This window comes from Montipora capricornis, chromosome 12, assembly GCF_036669925.1.
Source record: "Montipora capricornis isolate CH-2021 chromosome 12, ASM3666992v2, whole genome shotgun sequence".
NCBI classification, from domain to species: domain Eukaryota; kingdom Metazoa; phylum Cnidaria; class Anthozoa; order Scleractinia; family Acroporidae; genus Montipora; species Montipora capricornis.
The window spans coordinates 2,251,797-2,256,796 of record NC_090894.1 but is presented as its reverse complement, the minus strand read 5'-3'; the positions used below and the strand labels follow the sequence as shown (position 1 = coordinate 2,256,796).

Below are 5,000 nucleotides of genomic sequence, written 5' to 3'. Positions count from 1 at the left end.
CTTCTTTAAAATATAATTTTCAGGAAGGCAGAAAAAAAAGAGTTGAACAGAGATATTCGTAGACTCGGTCAAATTAGAACCAGCGGCATGACATGCATAACCAGACAATCGATCAGTTTCATAAGTTTGGATTTGAAAATAAACTAGTAGCTTTTTCCCGGCGCAACTGAACAAAATCCAGCCGTTACAATTTTTCTGATTTGACACAGAAATTAACTTGTTTAAATTTAAAATGTGTTGTTTTTCCTAGTTCTTATTCACGAAAGAGTTTACCGACTCTCACCTGAATTCCCTTTCGGAGTAATAGGGGGCTGTAATTCGTCGTCGCTCATGCTACATGAATTGTGGAGTTACTTTTGTAAAAAAAATTATCTAATCGCAATTCTGAGGAGCAAATTCATTTCGCTTTTTTTACTCGCTTGTTTTGCAAACGTCAGTGATGACGACGACTTCACACGCGAGCATTTGAAACAGGGGCTGATGCGCGCGCAAACACCATGGACTCCTCCATGAGCTGCCATTCTGTAAGAGGATCTCAGCTCTGGGAACGAGAACGTCCTCCATACTGAAGCATCGAAACAAGGCAGACTAGAAGACGAGTTCATGAAAATGATACAAGCACAAGTAAACTAATGCTATACGCTTTTCACGCTTCCTGATTTTGATTTATAGTAGTCTTAATAACATTGTCTCCGCTTTTGACCAAGCATTATCCGATTCAATGACTGCAGGAGCTCATGAGCTCCTGATGACTGCTATGAATTCTATTTTTAATACCCTTTAATAAATTTTAAGGGAAAGGTCTAGATTGTGTTGAATTTTAGTGCAATGACTCTCGTTGAAAGTTGAAGTAAGTACATGACAATGACATGAAAACAGAAGAATGAATAATTTTATTTTGTGCGTTGTTAGCGTACCTTAAATATAGATAACTAGTATCAAACAATCAAAGAAATTTCTTTGAATGGCCTGAACAGTGTCGATTCACCTTGACTTTCCGTTTCCGACTTCCGGATTCCACTTCCTGTTTCCAGTTTCCACCTTTCTTGATTTCTCGAGGATGGGTTGGAAAAAAAGGCTCAATCCCGTCAACCATTGACACGGAATCGATTTATTATTTGTACTATGGTTTCTAAACTTTACCTCCTAAGACAAGTTACGATTTCGAAGAGTATTTGAAATTGTCCGGTGATGATAGTTTGTCTGGGCAGTTTTGTATGCTCGCAGTTTCATGCGTGACGGATGTCACATACAACCTCCCCCTCTCTCCCTTCCCTTCTTAATTGTGTTATACGCGCCATATACGCGCCTGTGTGCTTCACCGCTGTTCACCTGAAACCATTTAAACTGTTAACACTCTACAGGTCACAGTTTGTTCCTTTCAGGGCATGGCGTTGCGGCTGGGAGCTGTGTTACGAACATTCAGCAGAAATCCTCGGCTTGTACCTTATCGTGGAAAACTATATTCTGGCTCTGTGGTGTTGTCACGAACAATGGTAGGTTTACTTGGATGACTCACAAAAGTCGATGCAAATATTAATAGACCACCACAAATTTCCTGCGATACACTTTTATTTCTTCAGCTGTACTTTCAATACACGTTTTAAAAACAGGTGAAAAGCGTTCAACATTACCACCCTCTGTAGAGAATATGATAATTCTTAACTTACAGCATTTTGAATGCATATCGAAGGAGGTCAGAGTTTCGGAGAAGTTAAGCTGTAGCTGTACGTTGCGAAATGGTTAGATTTTTGACAGGGTGGCATTCGACGACACTCTTCATAGGGGTTGTTAAATTTTGAACAATTGAAGTGGCAAAAACCTGTCTAACTTTTTTCAGCCACTTCTTAACCGAACTGCGACCCTTCAAGAATAATTATCTAGATGCCAGACCCCGGTAACTGCATTGTGTATTAAATAATGTGTAGGGCTAAAAAAAAAATAAAAAAAAAGAATATATGTGTATATATAGATATCATAAGAATATTCTGACGTGACTTGAGTTGATTTGTGTCATACATGTAAGTCTGAAAACCTGGAGTTTACTTTAAAGTGCTCTCCCACTGACTGATGCTCTTTTCTTTATCTTGAACGTGGGAGTTTGGCTGTTAAAGAATATGGTACTTATGGGTTGTTTTGCATGTTTCTTTAATTTCTAGCACAGTGTGCCCATCACTAGCGACATGGCATTTACGATCTGCTTTTCCAATTATTTGAATATGTCAAAGTATGATGATCCCAAATCTTACAATAGGGTAATTGCGAAGAAGAGCTCCCCAAAAAACCTGTTGGCCGACAGAAAATCTGGTCGTTAGATTTTCTTTATAATTTGCATGCAACAAGCTTGTAACAATGTAATATTGGGTTGAGTGTATGACATCATCAGTCATCTCATTTGCATATTTTACACATTTTTCAAACTTAAACAACATTTTAATTCTTTCACAGAATTCTTTGTGATACGCCTAAAAAATCAAGAGGTAAAAATTTGATCATAGTGGCACTTTAAAGTTCAAAAATTTTTCAATACTCCAGTTACTTATTTCTTAAAGTATTTTTGTGCCAAATTTTGTTAATTTCACGAGTGGTTCTCGAGAAATAGGCGTATTTCCGAGAAAGCTATTCCGCATTCAATCGTAAGTTTTTAATTGATGTTTATTTGGTATACATGTACATGTAAAGTTCTATAGCGCTCAATTGTACACTCAGGTACTCCAACATCGCTGCCTCTTATTTGGTTCAGACATCCACATTGCTGCCACTACATCAGGTGGTGAAAGGCTTAAAATAATACACTGTACATCTCGTGGTTAGCAGTGTATATATATATCATTCACTCCGATTGACTCTTTCCCTCCTAACAGTGATACTGTACTTTGTCCAATGCTAAATTGTATGATTTTGTCAGGCAGTGCTCGAAATTAGCAGTTGTCCGGTCATACCAGATGACCAGAAAGTTTAATGCGCGACCAGTTTTTGGTGAAATGAAAAGGCTGGTTGCCCAAAAAAAAACAATGGCAACCCAGCCAAAAATAGAAAATGAATTACAAAAGCAGTCGCTTGTCTGTTTTCTATTTGGACAATGTCCAATAGTAGTGTGAGGTTAACAATAATTAATTTGCCTTAGCTGAGCATTTTCCTGTGTTTTGATTATCCGTGAGTGTTACAAAAAAATTACCAGATAGACATTATGTATGCGGCAGAGATTGCAAAAAAAAAAAAAAAAAAAAATTAAAATAAAACCCACACTTCCACCAACGCCATGCGATTTCATCTCAATATGGTGTGCATTTAATCATAGGGGATTTCATAATGGGCAACCAAGCATTTTATCAGGGCAACCAAATTTATGGATTCAGTTGCCCGGTTTTTGAAACAGGGACAACCTGGAAATTTTTTTAATTCCAGCTCTCAGTCAAGGTTAATAATAATTCTATAATATTTTAGCAAGTCAGCATATAAATTGAATAAATTATAGTTTATGAACAAACCAATAATATTTGTGTCACCAACAGGCGACCCGGAAGGAAACAGACAGCTTTGGAGAAATAGAAGTGCCAGCGGACAAGTATTATGGTGCCCAAACTGCAAGATCAAAATTGAATTTTCCAATTGGTGATGAGAGTGAGCACATGCCAGTAAGCAAAAATTGTGCAAATTGACCTTACGTATCTGCCATCCTTGCTTGATAGTACCTTTTAAATGGAGAGCCAAAGGGACATAATTACAGGGAAAAAGTTATTAAGGACAGGGCACCTCTGAAATTCACTGGTTGTTAGCATCTCTTCCTTTTTCTTTTGTTTAAGTTGTACTATCATGATAACAAAATCAAATCTTTGGATTTCAAATCTATGTTAACTTAACACGAAGTGATTCAACTTTTAAACCTTATTCTCAAAGATACTTGTTTTATTTTAACCCTTTTTAATGGTCCGCCATTACTATGTGTAACTTAAGACTCCTAAAAAAGCTGGATCGAGGAGAAAATGACATCAGAGACTCGCTAGTTTAAGAACCCTCTGAGGTCCAGTCCTGAAGTCAGTTTTAAACTAAGTTAATGTGAATAATGGCAGACCGTGAAATCCAAAACTTACATTCAAAGTAAACAGCCTTTGGATAAAAATCAAAGCTCCAAATTTTGTTAGGCACGTGCTTTAAAAGCAATTACGGTACACTTGCAAAATCTGAAGAAAAAAAGGCAGTGTTTTTTTATGATAATAATAAGTACCACTTTAACCCATTGACTCCTGGGCATTCCCCATTGACGAGTAAAATCGTTGCCCGGTTTAGGCATCAAAGGTTTAAAATTACATGTGTGAGAAACTGCCAGTTGAAAAAGTGATGACCTCTTGTGCAAGACCCTATAAACCTATGATTTACAAATGTATAACCATTACAAAAATACAGCTTAGCCCAAGTGATTTTTCGAAGGTGAAGGTGTCATTCACAGCTCTTCACCTGAGGGGGTTCTAATTATTACAGTACAGCAAGTCATCCCCTTAATTTGTTACATGTAGGTCACATGTCAACATAGGCTGTGAGAGCATCCATTTTTTTTTGGCTCAAGTTAAAACCATCTGTGAAACCGAAGCGAGAAAAATTTTTTGAGATGTCAAAGCTTTCGTCTTGTCATTGGCCAATAAAAAAAAATATAATTCCCTGATAGAATGACACTCTCGTACAGGATGCATAGTGTGAGATGCCGGAACCAGCGATAAGTAGTAGAACAACAACCTAGGATGTATTAAAAAGTAATTAAAGCAACTCACCGGAGGATAGGATGTAAACAAGTGATGCCAACATGCATAATTGTACATCTACGTGTACATATACTTGTAGACAATAATTTTTATACAAGGGCCAGCTGAACAAAGTGGAAGTGCTGGATCTTTGGCGATCTAACCAACAAATAATTTGTAGACTTTCAGTACATGTAAAAGCAAAATAATAATGCAAGGCTGGTACGGCTGTGAGGATAACAATATATAACAATCATTGCT

General features: G+C 37.2%; 2 protein-coding genes across 2 annotated transcripts in view; one reads left to right on the top strand and one right to left on the bottom strand.

The window, feature by feature from the left end:
• The window catches only part of LOC138026978 (adenylate cyclase type 10-like), a 55,719-nt gene extending 55,306 nt beyond the window's left edge, over positions 1 to 413 (bottom strand). The window contains exon 1 of the mRNA XM_068874462.1: positions 284 to 413. Coding sequence (XP_068730563.1) covers positions 284 to 332 — 49 coding nt within the window. The 5' untranslated portion in view covers positions 333 to 413. The remainder of the gene's footprint in view (positions 1 to 283) is intronic.
• An 898-nt stretch (positions 414 to 1,311) lies between these two features.
• Positions 1,312 to 5,000, top strand: part of LOC138027963 (fumarate hydratase, mitochondrial-like) — an 11,886-nt gene continuing 8,197 nt past the window's right edge. The window contains exons 1-2 of the mRNA XM_068875598.1: positions 1,312 to 1,496; positions 3,516 to 3,638. Coding sequence (XP_068731699.1) covers positions 1,389 to 1,496; positions 3,516 to 3,638 — 231 coding nt within the window. The 5' untranslated portion in view covers positions 1,312 to 1,388. The remainder of the gene's footprint in view (positions 1,497 to 3,515; positions 3,639 to 5,000) is intronic.